Raw genomic sequence first — 16,699 nt, 5'->3', positions numbered from 1 at the left:
CTGTGAGCGAGTGTGGGTGTGTGGGTGTGCGGAAAGGGGGGGGGGGGGTGGGTGGTTGGGTGGTAAGAGAAGAAGCGGGATTGCCCGTTCGTAGACCCAATCAGATCACAAAATTTTAAAATACCGCTCGTTCACGAACTGAGAAAACAAGAGAAAGTGATGGTAAACTATCAACCGGCTGAGGAAGGTCCGTGTGGTGAAAACTTGAAAATCCTGCCCTCTAGCGGAGATTTAAACCCTAAGGACCTGCCAGTCGGTAAATAACATATTAATCTTTCCACTGACAGGCCATTTTCAATACAGGGACATTATATCGCGGAAATAAGTTTTCGTTTTCGAGAAGTTGATAAAAGAAGAAAATGAAAATGCTTTTGAGGTGAGATCCGTAGTTTTGGATTCTCGGCTCAAAAAAGTAAGTCAGTGTTCAGGAAGATAAAAAAAATGTATTTAGGGTAAAGAAAATTCGGCATAATTTGGATTTGAAAGTCAAATACTGTTATGACTGAAATAAAAAAAGCGTTGGTTGCCGATGAATAGTCACGTTAGTCATATAATTTAGTCAGTTTATTCAGTTCATTGCAATATTATATAAATTAGTTATTAAAACTGCTCAAAGAGAAAAGGGAGAAGAAAAAAAAACAAAAAGAAATAAAAAATATTCTTTTGAGGTAGACGTGGACTTAGGAAATTACGTGATGGAAATTTTGTCTATCTAAAACTCTCAATTTATTAAAAACAACAGTTAAACAGCTGTAAAACCCTTTACCCCTGTGTGAATTAATTGTCTTCTGCTTATGCGGACAAATGCGATCAGATTCTTACAGAGTAAAAGGACAATCAACATTCAGGTACTAAACATAAGAGTTTCGTTTCTTTCTGTTCTTATTTCATAATAGTTTAATTCATCTCTCTCGCTCACTAAACGGTACAAAAGTTAGATTTGAAAGTAGAGAGAATTTTTTTGTTGATAGGAAATAAGCTTCCTAGATGTTGACAGATGGCGATCCTTTCGATGACATCATTTTTGTTATGTTTGTTACCACAATATTTATCCTAAACTATTCTAGCTTCTGAAGTCATGTAATTCGATCATTTTAGTTTGTTTTCTCTATTTTTAATTTTTATGTTATCGTTAGGTGCATTTCCGCCTTTTTTGAGAAACAAAGGACACGAAAAAAGTTAAACAAATTAATCGAGTAGTTGATCGACATAGAAAAGAGTCTAAATTCTTCGAAAAACACAAATAGTAGTATTATCCTCGAAATAATAAACAAGAGTGTATGTTTTGTAATGGTATTTTACAATGGAGATTCGAATTTTACTGAAAGGGAAACATATTCCTTGTAAGTTGTTCAAACGTTAATTTGAAAGTCAAATGGCACCTGAGGAAAAAGACACGAAGAAGTCAGTTTGTGAACGATGAACAATTATATTCACAGAGTAACGGACATAATCTTTAGAAAAAAAAATTTACAACTCGTCGATTTTGTGGAATCTTTCCAGAAGCCTTGTTCAAAAATCTGTCCTGATGAGAGATTGAAAAAAATTGCTGAATTAATTATTCTTTTACTTGATATAGAAAGCGCGCAACGCATACAGATCTTTTTTCCTGTCAGTTCTTTGATGATGTGCTGTCTAGCAATTTTTGCAGTAGAGTGATAAAAGCGCAATTTCTCCTTCTATCGTCAATATATGTTGATATTGAACAGATTTACTTTGATAAGAACGAGACCGGTTAAACCATAAAATCGAAAACCTAACATTTCTGTGGCTTTTCTTCATCTAAAGATTAAAAAACACTTTTGAATAGTTTCTCGCGACATTCGCACCATAAATTATGCAAAATATAACTAGTATATTTATATAGATATTGAAACATCTGTTGTTTAAAGGGCAATAGCCGTTCTCTTGCCAAAAAGAACGAATAATAACGGTTTTAGAATTTAAGGTAAATTTTAGAACAATGAAGAACCTAGTTATTCTATTACGAGCTCTTTTTATCTAAAGGTGGCGAACCTTCCTTTTTATTGCAAGATAACTACATGTACACAGTCAGTACAGATGTCGATCCTGTTGATGAATATGCTACGTCCTTTACTACAATATAGTTTCTAATATGTCTAAAATATTTTTCCATTGCAAAATCAACTCGATTCCTTTCAGTTTATAACCATAGTATCTCTGAGTTATGCTTTAGATGTGCATTTTACGCCCTGTCAAAACCAGTACACGACAAAATGAGTAAAACTCATCTAAAAATTTATGATAACACTTCATTCAATTCATCGAAATCTCATTTCCCTCTACCAACATCGTAATATTGTCAAGAAAAATGGTGTTTAGAATTTTGGAAAACAATCGACTCGATCAAATGAAAAATTCAAATGACATCAGAGCACAAACAAGAAGCAGGAAGCTTGTAAAATTATCAGCTGAGTGATGGATAAAAGGATAACTATTCACAGCGCGAGGATTTCAATTTATTTCCTCCAAAACTTTAAATGTATCATCAACATTCTTGCTGAAGAGGTTGGAGAACTCCACAAGGGGAAAAAAAAGCACTTTCTTTGTAGGAAGGAAAATTTAAAAATTTCTACTCTCTTTCTTCTTTACATTAAAAATGCATGAACATAATATTTACTTTGCGCAACGGTCGGGATTTTGTTCAGCTTTTCCAAAGGAATAAAAATCACCTTTATATTTCTTGTTTAGAGGATCAAAAGCGCCAAATATAGTATGGAATATTGTTATCAGTCGCCATGAATTAGCAATGAGTTTATCAACGATTCATCTCGTAACTGAATTCTAACTAAGCTCAGTGATCACATTATAATTCCCATTTCTTATTTGATTGGGTTGTTAAGTCGTCTGTAAGCGAGAATTGAGAGACTGATCTGATTCAGTTTGGATGCATGTCGATGAACCACGTAATCAAACCTGAAAATATGAACTTATCGAGATACTTTAAATGGCCTCTTTTCCGAGATATTTTGGCTGAAGAAGGAAAAAAAGCGTTGGTCGCCGATGAATAGTCATAATTAAGTCGGTTCGTTCAGTTCATGGCAATATTAAATGAATTAGTTATTAAAACTGCTCAAAGAAAAAAGGGAGAAAAAAAAAGAGAGCCAAGTAGACCTTATTTGAATTTCTCTTTTGAGGTGAACGTGGACTTGGAAAATTACGTGATAGAAATTTTTGTCTGTTAAAACTCTCAAGTTATTGAAAACAAAAATTAAAACAGCTTTAAAAACCTTTATCTTTGTGTGAATTAATTATCTGCTTATGCGGATAAATGCGATCAGATTCTTACAGAGTAAAGGGACAATCAACATTCACGTCCTAAACATGAGAGCTTCGTTTCGCTTCGTTTCTTTCTGTTCTTACCTCATAAAATTTTAATTCATCTGTCTAGCTCGCTATACGGTACAAAAGTTAGATTTGAAAGTAGAGAGCAGTTTTTTTAACTAGGATATTAACTTCCGAGACGTCGACAGGTGACGATCTTTTCGATGAAATTATTTTTGTTCTGTTTGTTACCACAATATTTATTCTAAACTAGCTCCCGGACCTATAGTTCTTTAATTCGATCATTTTAGTTTCTTTCTCTATTTTTGTGATTTTTATGTTATCGTTATCGGTGCATTTCCTGCGTTTTCTGAGAAACAAAGCACACGAAAAAGTGAAACATAATTGTTTTTTCACAGCACTTCATATAATTTCTCAGAATCAAGTTTCTCCTCACCATTAACGGTACATTTTCAAGAAGAACGATGTTTAGAGTTTAGGAAAATTGATCGACAGCAAAAAGAGTCCAAATTCTTTGACGGACACGAATAGTAGTATTATCCTCGGAATAATAAACAGGAGTGTTATGTTTTGTAATGGTATTTTACAATGCAGACGTGAATTTTATCGAAAGGAAAACATATTCCTTGTCAGATGTTAAAACGTAAATTTGAAAGTCAAATGCCATCTGAGAGTAAAGACTCGAAGCAGTCAGTTTGTAAACGATCAACAGTTACATTCACAGAGTTACTCTTCGACTTTGCCGAGTCGTCTTAAAAGCTTTGTTCAAAAATCTATGTTTCGATAAGAAAATGAAAAACAACAAAGGAAAACGAAAATATTAGCGGAATTAATTATTCTTTTTACGTGATATAAATAATCTTTTTTCTCTGTGAGTTCTCCGACGATGTGCCGTGTAACAATTATAGCAGTAGAGTTATAAAAGCGCAATTTCTCCTTCTATCTCCAATTTATGTGGATACTTAAGGAGATTGCTTTCGAGAAGAACGAGGCCGGTTAGACCAAAAAATTGCAAACCTAACATTTCTCTGGCTTTTCTTCATCAAAAGATTGAAAAACGCTTTTAAATAGTTTTTCGTGACTTTCGCACCATGAATTATATAAAAGATAATTAGTATATTTATATAGATATTGAAACATCCGTTGTTTAAAAAGCGATGGCCGTTCTCTTGCCAAAAAGAACGAATAGTTACGGTTTTTGAATTACAGATAAATTTTAAAACAATGGAAAAACCTAGTTATCCTACGAACACTTTCTATCTAGAGGCGGCGAGCTTTGCCGCAATATAGTTTCTAATATGTTTAAAGTATTTTCTACTGTAAAATCAACTCGATTCCTTTCAGTTTTTAACCATATTTTTTAACCATAATGTCTCCCATTGATTTTTATAAGACATTTAACGTAGTTTTTTATTTTTAAGAATTTTATCATTATTTTGTAAATATTTTCAGTAGTAATGGTGAATAAAGGATTATTATTACTACCTGTGATCAAAATAAAGGGGAAAGAACGATTTTTATTCGAAAATTGCCGACTCTATGTAGATGAAGTTAATACAAAAATTGCTTTATTATAAGGTGAATAAAAGCGCTTAAATTATTTCACATATGGCTTTCTTTGGTACATATATTACTCCACATGTTAAAACAAGACAAAAAATTACATTCACAAAGCTGCTCCTTCAATTATTTTTTCTTTTTATTTGGTGTTCCTATTTTTGAATTCTTAGTCCAACAAAATATTTTAGAACCGCTTTATTAATCTTTCTTGTTGGCTTTTGCTGACCATGGACAGTGGCTTTTTCCTCCTTTACCATAAAATATTGAAATCTTAATAAAAGACAGGATTCGAATTCAATTTCTATTTAGATTCTGAATGCAGAAAAAGTCATCCATCAGTCGTAAGGGTTTCAAGAATTAATATTTATTTTGATGCTGATACTAGATGACATCGGCCTCGGTAACTAAAGTACATTATCCCAATTTCAGATTTAAAGAAGAGTTAATTCTCTCACCATATCAACATACTTTTTTCAGAAAACAGATGTCGAGAAAAACAAGATTCATCGTTTATGGACTATCTAGAATAAACTGTTGTTTTCAATCTTGGTCCCAAACTACGTAATGAACCGAACGAGAGATTCGGCTTCTTTTCAGTAAACTTTTTTTCCAGAGTTGGTTCTAAAACTAGAAATGATTTCCAAAACTCAGGTGAAATAATGGTTTTTGAAAAAATTGTCAATCAATTTTGTCGAAGATAAAAGCATACATAAACATAATTTTCTATTTGAAAACAATTATTGCTTTTCACTGCGTCTACATGGATTTTGTTTAAAAAACTATGTTGTAGGTCGTATAGTGTGATCGTCTGGGTGAGTGTAGTTCTGAAAAGAACTGTTGTTGGTGAACCAACAACAGTTCTTTTCAGAACTACACTCACCCAGACGATCACACTATACGAACTACTGATACTCTTGGGTTCAAACCATTTACTTTATTAAATCTATGTTGGCTTACTCAGTGAATAAGGAAAAATTAAGCATATTAACTTTACTTCTAGAGCACACAACATTGTGATGGTATCTTCAATGGCCAAGTGGAGTTTCATCCTTGTTTTCTGTAAGCGCCCTAGCTGTTTACAACCATTATCTAAAAATTTTAAGCTTTTTAATTTTTTTTTCTAATTCAGAGGGAGGGGCCCCATGGGTGGGATGGGCGCCACTGGGAAGGGAATAGAGGTAATGAGTGGGATATTCGTCGAAGGAGGGTACTGAAGAGTTAGAGGATGAACGAAGATGGCATCTGGTGAAAGATGAGCAAGAGATCCTTATCGCTTGAATATGAGTATATCATGCAACTTTTAAGTTTAAAAACTAATCACGCGAAATGGGGCGCATTCTTTGTTACAAATTATCCAAGATTGTCCCATCTCAAGTTGAAATAAGGATATCCTGCATATTCTGCTGGTGCACTAATTTTTATGAGATTTCAATTTCTTCAAGCTCGATAAAATTATCTCATGTTAAAATTCAATAAAATAATTGCAATGAAATGTATTTCAAAACCAGTAATGAACCAACTTTTCTCTATCCTCGATACACTTTTTTTCACAAGGAAACTAGAATTACAGTCTTAATTCTAAATCGCCAGCATTTGGAATTTCATTTGGAATCGGATACTCTTTGGTGCAGTGGCTATAAAAAATCTTTCAAACTTGGTGAGCCCTAGCCCCGACTGACAATTTATGTTGTGTTATTGAGCTAGTTACTTCATAGAACGTCTGTGCTTATTTCTTCATTTAGTTTTTGTTTCTGTCAAGCTAGGATAACCTCTGCGGGGCAATATATGGATTTTTTAAGATTTAATTTAACTCGAATGTTTAAAACTGTCATTCGTTTCGTCCCAGCTGGAGCAGAGGTCGACTTTTCGGTACTACTTCACTCTCTCCTGTGCGGAGTATAAAAGTATATTTTTATTTAGGATTTTTTGAATGTTTTAAAATCTAATATATAGAGTAATTGTGCTTGCAAGACAGAGGTCAGTTTTTTTGCAAGCCACTGTCTTTTTCTTGGTCTTAATGTACCATTTAAAATTTCTTCACAATAACTATCAATTGTTTTTGTTGCAACCAGACTAATTGACTCGTTGCAGTTATTGCAGGTTTGTTTAAGTATGACAAGCAAGCACGAGCACAAGATTGGCAACGAGTCCACGAGTTTGACGAAAAAAAATTCCTCTCAGTTCCACGGGGAAATTATGTGGAACTAAACTTTACAATACGCACCACCCTTACCGGACTATGCACATGGGGATTTAATCTTGAAATTCGTGATGGCAGTAATCAGTCAACCAATCTTCTCGGTGAATTCTGTGGAGATTACGGAACTGGAGTATTGCGATCCAGTGGACGATACATGTGGTTGAAATTTATCCGAACAGATCTCTATGACTTCGACATATTCTATACCGCCAGATCCATCAATGAAACAGGCATGATGTTTCTTTAAATAAATCAATATATACCTATGTATATATATATATATATATATATTACTAATTGTAAATTCCAGAAACAACTAGATTTTTCGTTAATAGAGTAAGAGAGTTGGTAAGTTTTGAGTTTGGAAAAGAGGTAGAAAAATACGTTTTTTGTCTGGTCTCGAGCGTAGGACGAAGAAAAAACTCTGAGTCTCCATGAGGAATCAAACCTCAGACCCTCGGCTTCGATGCTCTACCACTGAGCCACAGAGACTCTACCGTGAGCGAGGTCTATTATAAAGTTCATATGACACGCGTCTTGCATACTGCTAGGATGAACAACGTCGATAGCGTCATGTTTGTAGGTCAAATTGTGGATCAAATTGTATTGAGCAATTGTTACCTCGCCTAATAACTACCAAGTTAATGATACAGTAGACCTCCGCGGTCTATTACTGTCAAGTTTACCGATCAAAACTTCATCGATCTACATTACGTCAGAGGCCATCGCGGAGATCCATTTTGAAAGACGCAATTCCCACACACGGTCGTTTAGGTTGATATCTTGGGACTCTTCATACCAAATTACAAGGCAATGAGTACAGTTTAAATACCCTACTGACTCTTCAAAAAAATGCACCTTCACGTGCAAACGAAGTAGATTGATTTATGCTTTTCAGGTTTATACAGCAATTCACGCCATTGGATGACTACATGTCAAGTTATGTCAAAACTCGGAAAAACTTAAAATGCCAACCCCTTATAAAATCATAGAAACGTCCTGCAGAGTCTCAGGAAGTTCCTAGCAAAAACAGGATTTGCGGTAACTACTTAACAGTAACCCGTTACAGGCCTTAAGTTCAATTCTGCTGAACGGCAATTTTGATTTCATTTTTTTTTTCTTTTTTTTTCAACTTAAAAAGCGGCCTAAGCACGCCGCAGCAAAAATGAATGGTTGCTGATCGAGTGCGAGCAGCGAAAATTGCCAAAACTACAAGGCTTTATCCATTTTGGTGGATTATTTCGCCATTTCTCAACGAATTTCTTTACGTCTTTTGCTGAAAGCCAGGCTTCTTTTTTACTTTCACCTATGGACTCTTTTCCTTTTTAAACTTTCTCCATTCACATGCTAGTTTTAAACGCAGACCGATAATAGAGATTTTCGCCCGCATTCCAGTATTTCACCATAATGTTCTTGGAAATTATAGTGAAATCAATAATGCTTAGTTTGACATGAAAAAAAATTTAAAACATAACAAAATAAAAAGTTGGCACTCGAAGGTCTATCATATCCTTAAATCCACAAACAGACAGGCGGAGACAGAGGAAGGGGAAGGATACAAATAGAATCCGTATGTTACTTTGGCCTGAACACTGAATTGTGTCAGAATCAGAATATTTTTTGACGTGCATGTATGAGTTATTCTCCCGAACTGTCTCTGAGATTTTCTGCATACATGCACCATAATAATTCCAACAATTACTTTCCTTTTTTCTTTGAAATCTAATATAGTCAATCCTACGTTGGATCAAGCTCCAAAGACGCATTATCTATTTTTGAACAGAACCTCTTACCTGTGGTGCCCAGTGAAAGGCGCGCCGGCTCCATACATTGTATGGAGAAGAGATGGTGTCGCTGTTCAAAATAGTACCAGCATAACATTTCAGCTTAAAGTAACTTCAGAAAACAACGTGAATTACAGCTGCGAGGTAAGAAGAGATGGAGAGGTATTAAGAAGAGACATCAGCCTCAGAATTGAAGGTGAGGTATAATTGTTTTGTTGAAGTATATCAGTACTTTACATAATTGGATTATCTAAACCTGTACTTTTTCATTTGCTCAAAATTCTAACCACCCGGAAAAAAGTTTAAACTACTTTGGTAGTTGGATCTTATTTAACCTTTCAAAATTAATTTTTCTATATCCCTTTAATTTAACTTGTATTTTGTTTTTAGGTTTGAATTTTAATTATTGGTATGATAGTTATCTGGTGAAGGGAAAGGCGTATGTGATGATAACCAAAGGAAATTCACATTTGTACGCTTAGACTTGTTTCTATTCCAAGTGAAGTTACTATGCCACAGTTTGTCGATTTTGGCGCCTGCATACAGTGTACCTGAAGTTCGTGTTTTCAATCCAGTTTTCATCTTTGATTCATGATCAGTTAATTTACATCGTAACTCTGAAGTGTTCATGTAATATTGGTAATTGTGATTTTACAGTAATGTTCTATCAAAATAAAATATTCTTCGTTGCCAGAACAACTGACTTAACTCTTTCAAATTTGAAGCCTTTGTTGACGAATTTTAACGGCCAATCATTTCTTGCCTCATTTTAGAGTGCCCAGACCCTTGCGAATGTGGCGTCTTCCACCAAACTATTGTTAGTGTGAATTGTAGTGGAAAAAGCTTTGACTCAATTGCATGGAAATTTCCGCTTGCCATATCAAAATTGTGAGTGTAATTAAACAGTTATAAACACCAAGAAAAGGTTGACCCAGAGGACTGCTTCTCCACCAAAGCCCTATTCTTAGAGGAATTCCTCTCATGCTATCTTGGACCTTATTCTCAAAGGAATTACTTTCATGTTATGGCAAGACTCAAATCGATTAGGATAACCCCAGGAAAACGTAAAATGTACCATAACAGGTAGTCGAGTCGTGGGAATTCTTAATGTGCACAATTTTCTACGCTGGATTGGCTATATCCTCCAAGGATCTACAAGGAAGGGTTTGATCCTAAAATAATTTAACAGAGATAAGTTCAAGAATAAGGCTTACATGTGGGATTCAGTCTCTTTACTTGATCCTCTCTTAAAACTAGTAACGCGTACGTCCTGAACCGTGCGAATTTAACACTCAGCGTGTAGTTTAATAAAAAATTGGGAAATGAAGGATTTCCTTTATCGGGTTGATCAAAGAGTGCAATTCGTTCTCAAGCCACGCTAACGAAGAATCTAAACTCATTTTAAGTTTTAACTCTCAATTTCAACAAAGGTTGCAGCACACAGAGCTGTAAACGTTCTATAATAAAAAAACTTATCAGTTCAGTTTGGTTTATCTGTTGACGTTGTGACAAATTTAGTTTGCGCTACTTTTTCACTTTCACTGGTGTAATAACTGACCAGGAATCAATGTAACTATCTTGATGCCAAGGCTAAAGATAAGGAATAAATTATTCGATCAATGAGATTTGAACCATAAAAGAGTTGCTTAATACCAAAGGAAGTAAAAGAACGCCAATAATAAGAAGCACCGCATGAGCCAATTGCTAACACTGCTCTTAACATTGCAAGGTTCACTGACCAACTGGTGAGAGTGTTTGACTCCAGATTGACAGGTTCGGATTTAAGCCCTGGCCAGATCAATGTATTTTGTTTTGGGGAAAGACATTCTCTCTAGCCAGAGATCAAAAATAGATACAGTGAAACTAAGAAACAATATCCCTACTCTTCAGAAAGTGACAAAATTTCAGGCGGTGATGGATCATTCGGCTGACAAGAGTAACCTATGATTCAAGATAAGATATTAGTCATTTATTAGTTGTTTTCTTTATAAATTTCCTTATAGTTTTGACACTGAAGAGATTAGACGTTCAGGTGTCATTCTTATCGTAACGGTTGTGCTCAGCATGTACTTTACACGTTCTAACGTTATCTTGATAGGCACTTAAGAAACAACAAGCTGAGGGACTTGCCGCAAGGAATCTTCAGTAATTATACCCAGCTGGAGTGGCTGTAAGCCAGGACTATTTGTTATTTGTGTCAGACACATTTGTAATGATTCTTGATAGGAATTTGAGTAACAGTGAACTAAAGGACTCCTCACCGAGTAATCTGCGGTTTTAATGTTGAGTCTTTCTAGCTCCCAAAAATCATGACTAGCTTCGCCCAACCTTTACATGAACACCTGAAGTGTACCTGAACTCATTACTTCAGTCACTGTGTCAGTGACACGGACTGACGTGTGATCTTGTGGCCTGATCGTCCGGATGGGGGTAGTCCTGCGAAGGATTGTTGTCGACAGACAATATTTATTTACTCAACCCTTAGGATAACCTCCACTGCACTTATCGAAACGTTGGAATTGGTTCCGAACACAATCCTTCGAAGCACCACTTTCAGCCGCACAATAATAATTACCCGATAAATTCTTCTTAATTTGGGGAGCCTCCCCGCTAGAGATTGCGAAATCCCCCCACCCCTGCTTTTTTAGTGTTAATGGGTGTTTAACCAATGCCCTCTCCCCCTCCTTCAGGCTCTGGGTTTACATAGAGCTCTCAAATCTAAGAATTAAGGCACAGTCTCCAAAAATAAAGAAAAAATACTTAACGTGAAATTGGAACGAGCTCACTTACAGTTCTGGTTAAGCACAAAATAGGCTATATTCATAGCTGATAGAAAAGAAATGATTACATAGATTTGTTTGAGCCCCCCTATCAAAGCTCACACGAAAGTACAGCATTACCGGATGCACCCTTTGATTTAATGTAATTATCGAATACATGGTAATGAACACCACGCTCTATGAATTCTTGGCAGGGATATTAGCAACAACCAGTTGAAGGAATTACCATCAGGCATATTCAGTAACAATACCAAGCTGTCCACCCTGTAAGTTAGGACCCTTTCTTCTTTTTGTAAAGAATGCCTAAGATCCATCTCGCACAGGGCAAGATAGATATCATATCAAAGCATGCAAGGAAATACAGCATTACCGGATACACCCTTCAATTCAACGTAATTGTTGAATACATCGTAACCCTCTATCAATTCTTGGCAGGGATATAAGCAACAACCAGTTGAAGGAATTACCATCAGGCATATTCAGTAACAATACCAAGCTGTACTACCTGTAAGTTCGGACTCTTTCTTCTGTTTGTAAAGAATGCCTTCAGAGGAGAAAGTTTCTTCTTGTTGCGCTTGATTTTCAATCTGCTATAAAGTATACGTTTGTTAGGTAAAGAAAAATAAACAATAGACCATCAATGAAGCAACACAAAATAAGACAACTGGTCAGGTCGAATTTAACTTATGCAAGTCACAAATTTATTCTAACATTCAAGTTGAACCTTCTTGCGAAGAGATGTTATCTCACTTTTCCAGCTTTACAATGTGTAAAGCACTTAGTTGTTCTCAGTGCTTAAAAATTAAAAAAACCAACAAGTTACAATTAGTTTTGAGCCATATTATAATTCGTAATGCTACCTTAGGTTTCTTCATGTAAAAAACGGAAAAGAAGACATCGGTTCTTGTAGAATGTGACTTTGTTAGGATATTAGAACATTAAAAATAAGAAATTTCTAGCATACACAGTTCCTGCACTTAACTTTCATAAGTGGAGGCACATAGTTTGTCTTCTGACTTTTTATAGACCTGTTTCATACGTCCCCAATATTAAACTAAAATATATGTAAAGTAAAAAGTAAGGACTATTCTTCTTAGTTTTAATCCTGCTGACATTTTAAAGGGAAGACAATAGCACGTAAACAGATAATTTCAGGGACAATTAGTGGCATTCAAGGCTTTATAATAATTAGACTGTATCGCTAAAGTCACAGATTTGTATTATTGCTTGATACATTAGTCTTGATAGACTCGTCAGCCCCCGCTATAAAAAGCTGAGCTCGGAATCTATCTTACATGCAGGGAGGATGTAGTTTTTAATTACTTGGTGATTATTCACCCCAATAAAATCAAATTAATCTTTAATAATTTATACAGTCATCCATTCAAGCACTTCTCAGCCTTATTTTCTTTGGAGCGTTGAGTTGGGAAAAGAGGGAAGTGGGGGAATAGCCCTTAGAGGCCTATTTTTACTACCCAAAGGGAAGTGCGTCTCGTTCTGTCGTTCAATCGTCCTTGATTTCGATGGATGAAAAAAAAACTCAGGCACAATATCATTTATTCGAGTCTCTCATTAAGGCTCTCTAAGAGTCTTATTCATTGTGCATTAATTTTGGTCCAGAGGATGTGACCATCACTTCTGAATGCGGGTTGCAAGTTTCAATTCTGCAATAAAAAGACAATCTGTATAAAACAAGGTAAACTTTACTTATGCTGAAATGCTGATTATGCGACGCTGTCGAGAGATGTACCCATTAGTCGCATCTTCTTCATTTTCAATACATCTGCTTGTAATCAAGTGTACATAGCGGTCGCAAGTTTCAATTTCTCAGGTAAAGAAAATCCGAATAGGATTTTTATAATATGCTATGATCGAAAAACATCCAATGTATGAACCTCGACTTGCATAAAATTATGCATGTTTTGTTGTTGTTCCTCCCAAATTGTAGGAAGGTCTTGTAATGATAGGACTATGGTGCAAGATATCGTGACCTTGTACAACCATGTGTTTTTAGGCTAGTAGGCCATCAAACCTGTCAGACATGGAATTTACCCTAGATTTACACTCGAAGCTGGACATCTATCGAGTAGTGTCTCCCATCACATACATCGCGTCAGAAGCCCTCGATATATATACTCTGGTTTAACCTTTACCTCCAAGGAAGAGAAAGGTAGGATCGATACAGTCTTCGAGATGTGGAATAATTACTGCTTGGCAAGACGAACACAATTTTCGAGCGCTAAACAAATTTCAGCCTTAGTAGAGCGGACTGACATGTAAGAATGTAAGTGGATCTGGACTCCTGACCAGAGAGATGCCTTCGAAGAGATCAAAGACGCTGTTAAAAAAAGCGGCAGAACTCAAGTACTTCAGAAAGGGTGACCCAACTGAGGGCCAAAGAGAACGTCCAAGAATAGACTTTACTTTTTACTAATGCGGCATGGTGAACCAGTGTCACTCCCGTTGGCAGAGAGGAAGTACTCTAAGATCGAGAAGTAATTTTTGTTCCCGGCCTTGGCACGGAGCATAACCACCAATATGTGTTCGTTAAGAAAGTCATCCTGCAGACTGATCAAAAAGCCCTGGTCTTTATTGTGCAGAAGCCCTTAGCATCAGCACCCAAGAAGCTAGAGTGCCTTGTTACCACTTCAGCAGTATGACTACGAGATAAGCTACAGGCGTAGGAAAAGGATGTTGCCGGCCGGCTATCTATCGAGAGCTTTCATGAAGGACTGGGAGCTTACCCGCGCAGAGCAAGTGTTTGATCGCATTCATACCAACCATTTCCTTTCCGTTCCGGATCACCAACTCAGTGAAACCCAGAGAGAGAAATTTGTGAGCTAACTCTACAGAGGCTAAAAAACACAACCTTGGATGGCTTCCCTGATACAAAAGATGATCTTCCAGCAGTCATCCATCCGAGCCGCTCTAGACGAGCCTCAAGCACCTCCGTTAGCAGACGCTACAATATGACCTAACAACTAGACAAAGCCTCAGCGGCAAAACCAAGAACTGGCCAGTCACTTTCTGTAACACCTGACAAGCTCCACGCAGTGGAGACCAGACCATTAGATCTGGACGGTTGTCAAAGCCGTCAAGTTACTTTCAGGACTATGCATAACTATAATGGAATGGCTGATTATAGAACACCAACCCCACCCATCTACCGCTTGAGAGTTCATAGCCACAGAGTACATATCACTGACTATAAGGCATGCAAATGTTGCTTCACGAAGCCTAATCAGGAGACGAACATGCCGGTTTTCTTTTAATCATCTCCTTTGAAGTCCGAAGCAAATTATTTTAAACGAAGTTTTTATATTAAATCATGACTATAACTGGAATTATAAACCTGAACATAGCGTTCTAGTTCGCACCTGCTCAATTTAATACGCTGTTTATAGTTTTTTATATAACTATTAAGACGTTTTGTGTCATTTTTTTAAATTTCCCACTCTTGTCCTTTATCGGTAATCATCTACAGAATTGACAAGACCACTCGAAATCAATGGGAAAACTACTTTAAAGGAATGCTAACTTAGCTTTTATATGCGCGTTGTTGATGTTCAAAGGAACGATTACAAAATCATAAAAACAGAGGTAAACATTGTAAGTACTTTCGTGACTAAGACGTAGAGACAATTATTAACTTATCACTAGCGGTAAAGAGATCCTGTCATTGAGCAGAAAGTACCACACAGGGAGATCGGATCGCTATGCTTTTTGTGCTTTAAGCATCCAACCTCTTATCACGAGTCTACAGGTAACGTCCACAGCAAAGCAGTGCTCGTTCGCCGATGATGCAGGTGGGACAGGCTCTACTACAGAGATGAAGAGATAGTGAGACATGTGGAGTACCCTGGGTCCAGACTTTGGCTACTTCTCAAACGGTAAGGAGCGCTGGATTATCGCAAAGCCGAAACAAGAAAGACAGCGTGAAAGAAGTATTTAAGGAAACGGCATCAACATAAACAGTGAAAGCGAAGATACATCTGGTCGCGACGATAAGCTCACGGGAGTATCAGGAGGATTACATCAGTGAGAAGGCGTCTGATTGGGTGAGTGAGGTAGTTCAATTGGCAAAGTTTGCTCAGACAAGAGGCACAGGCATGCTATGCTGCTTTCACCTTCGGCTTAAAATATCCGTCGACTTACCTCCTAAGAACCAGGATCTGCTAGAGCCACTGGAGAATGCAAAATCCCTACTACTTGTTGTTGCAATAACGGAACACAATTGTAACCAGCCAGGCTAAACGGGATTTCTGTAATGCTGTCAAACTACAGTCGGTGATATTCCCTCCACAAGTCCACGTGTGCAGGCGGGGAATTCTTTACGTTAGACCACGCCATGATTTCACACAACGACATAATGAGCTGAGAGACCTGGACCCTGAACTCTTAAGTGCGGTATGCAACAATGTGAAAGGCGAACCCATCCCTCAAGACATCAGCAGAGAAGAACTGAACAGAGGAGCTAACAAAGCACGAGGCTGCTCATTCTTGCACCTGGATTCTGCGAACACCAACGATCGGCATTCTTTGATGTCAGGCTTTTCCAACCAAATACCATGTCCTACGAGAGCCTAGAGCCACAAAATATTGAACATGGAACATTTACCACAACCGGTGGAATGGGCTAAGAATGCTCAACTTAAAATAATACAGTCGTCTCGCGAAAATGATAGTTTTAACGACGAGAGAGCAATATGCAAAGTAGGGCAAAAACATCTTTTTCCCTAATAAAATGCGCCTTCATCTTTCCGAGGGGTTCTAACGCGAAGAGTGCCTTGCGATGCAAAGAATGCTGAGTTTGACGTTAAGACAACGGAGAGAAGGATTTCGAATTTGAAATTTTAGATTTCATCAGCTTTTGATCGATATTTTAAGCGTAGTTATTTAAACATGGATTCAATTTCTAGCCACATATTGTTTTATTTTATTAATTTTTTTCATAAAGATTAGTATTAAATCACAGTACATACCTGCTGGATATATGAAGCTTGGAAAGACCATTTTTAGCTGCTGTAGACGACAATATTCCTAAAAAACGCGTGAAAGGTCGTTGCCCT

The 16,699-nt window shown here is 36.8% G+C and overlaps 1 protein-coding gene across 1 annotated transcript; it reads left to right on the top strand.

The window, feature by feature from the left end:
• Positions 1-159: 159 nt before the first annotated feature.
• LOC131771203 (uncharacterized) lies at positions 160-12,141 on the top strand. The gene is made up of 5 exons (XM_066165258.1): positions 160-256; positions 8,798-9,046; positions 9,624-9,738; positions 11,825-11,896; positions 12,066-12,141. The coding sequence occupies exons 1-5, from the start codon at positions 160-162 to the stop codon at positions 12,139-12,141; spliced, it is 609 nt and encodes a 202-aa protein (XP_066021355.1).
• Positions 12,142-16,699: the final 4,558 nt, after the last annotated feature.

Source organism: Pocillopora verrucosa, chromosome 4 (genome assembly GCF_036669915.1).
Source record: "Pocillopora verrucosa isolate sample1 chromosome 4, ASM3666991v2, whole genome shotgun sequence".
Classification (NCBI taxonomy): Eukaryota; Metazoa; Cnidaria; class Anthozoa; order Scleractinia; family Pocilloporidae; genus Pocillopora; species Pocillopora verrucosa.
This window is presented reverse-complemented; position numbering and strand designations above follow the sequence as displayed.

Bases quoted from the DNA above. Each gene is read 5' to 3' on its own strand.
- LOC131771203 (XM_066165258.1), top strand. From the start codon at position 160: ATGGTAAACTATCAACCGGCTGAGGAAGGTCCGTGTGGTGAAAACTTG. The intron at 257-8,797 runs GTAAATAACATA...AATCTAATATAG, and splicing joins CCCTAAGGACCTGCCAGTCG to TCAATCCTACGTTGGATCAA. The intron at 11,897-12,065 runs GTAAGTTAGGAC...AATTCTTGGCAG, and splicing joins AATACCAAGCTGTCCACCCT to GGATATAAGCAACAACCAGT.